Source organism: Sinocyclocheilus anshuiensis, unplaced genomic scaffold, assembly GCF_001515605.1.
Source record: "Sinocyclocheilus anshuiensis isolate Anshui unplaced genomic scaffold, SAMN03320099.WGS_v1.1 C32793147, whole genome shotgun sequence".
Lineage (NCBI taxonomy): Eukaryota > Metazoa > Chordata > Actinopteri > Cypriniformes > Cyprinidae > Sinocyclocheilus > Sinocyclocheilus anshuiensis.
Window position 1 is genome coordinate 177 of NW_015620079.1, and position 1,297 is coordinate 1,473.

The 1,297-nt window shown below is 36.1% G+C and overlaps 1 protein-coding gene across 1 annotated transcript; it reads right to left on the minus strand.

The window, feature by feature from the left end:
* Positions 1 to 227: 227 nt before the first annotated feature.
* On the minus strand, positions 228 to 1,291 carry LOC107682998 (dnaJ homolog subfamily A member 4-like; the record flags this gene model as incomplete). Its single annotated transcript, XM_016479088.1, has 3 exons — positions 1,198 to 1,291; positions 664 to 816; positions 228 to 464 (listed from the first exon to the last, which is right to left on the minus strand). Coding segments are annotated over exons 2-3 (369 nt in total), but the record flags the coding sequence as incomplete, so codon positions are not given.
* Between the last annotated feature and the right edge of the window lie 6 nt (positions 1,292 to 1,297).

Sequence of the window (1,297 nt, forward strand, 5' to 3'; positions counted from 1 at the left end):
TGTCAGCCTATTAGAACATTTGATCTCCTTGAGAAGTGTAAACAAACGTTGCAAATGGGAAAATCTGGGAAAAATGTAATTAAAATGTACGTTTTACAAAAAAAAACCCATCAAATATATATACATATTTTGTACTGTTTTAGGTTACTAAACGTGTCAACTGAAAAAGGTCAGATTCCTTTGAAAAACAAGCTGTTCCATTCAGAAATCTTCCATGAATAACATGCATTATCAGGTTTTGCACAAACTGTGGAGTCTGTAGCTAAGAAAGATATGTACTTACCTCTCCTCTCCCTGTGCATGCGTCCCCCTCCTCCAAAGAACAAGTCAAAAATGTCCATGGGGGAGCCAAAACTTGGCCCTCCATTTCCTCCCTCCTTAATTGCCTTCTCACCCCCTCTGTCATACACTTCTCTCTTCTTGGCATCTGACAAAACCTCGTATGCTTGGGAGATCTGTTTGAACTGGAAATACAAAAAAAAGTGAAGGGGACATAAAATTTAAACTTAACGTTCAAACTTTGAAACCACCCAGATGATCCATAAACTGAAATATAAATCCAAATTATAAAATCACTCAAATATAAGGGAAATATTAGGGAATTTATACTTAATACTAGACATTGATAATGTATTATAATGAATAAAATGTTGACGGTCTTACCCTTTCTCCCTCTGTTGGATTTTTATCTGGGTGATATTTCAATGCCAGTTTACGATAAGCCTTCTTCAGCTCTTCAGGGCTGGCGTTAGGCTTCACACCCAGCATATCATAAAATCCAGTCTCTTTCACCATAGTTGCCCCGAACAGGTTAATCTAGTATGAAGAAACATTTCAAAAATACTCGATACTTGACAGCTGGATAATTAACGTTATTTCATTAGTATTAACCGTGTGAGAATTACTCTAAAACTTGCCCATATTTTCAGTTAGTAAAACTACATTAAAATCACCATAACATTCACACAGATTTAACTTGAACAACCAGATTAAAATAATAGATTTGAGTCCTTGGCTGTGTTAAAAGGTTTTAAGTGGTGATTTCAAATTCACGCGACATTAAATGTCGAGCTATACTGTGTCTGTTACTAAAAGCCAGCATTTTAGAGAAAAACAAGCGGGTAAAAATAAAGAAAACAAAGACCACAATCACTTTATTCATGCCATAGCATTTTATTTTAACAAATCGTCCAATACCGTGAAATATGGCGAAATCCCTTCTCGTTTTATGACTCCGTGGGTCAAACAAGATACTTCCAGAATCTTCCAGCAGCGCTCTACATCTTCTTCTTGTGGC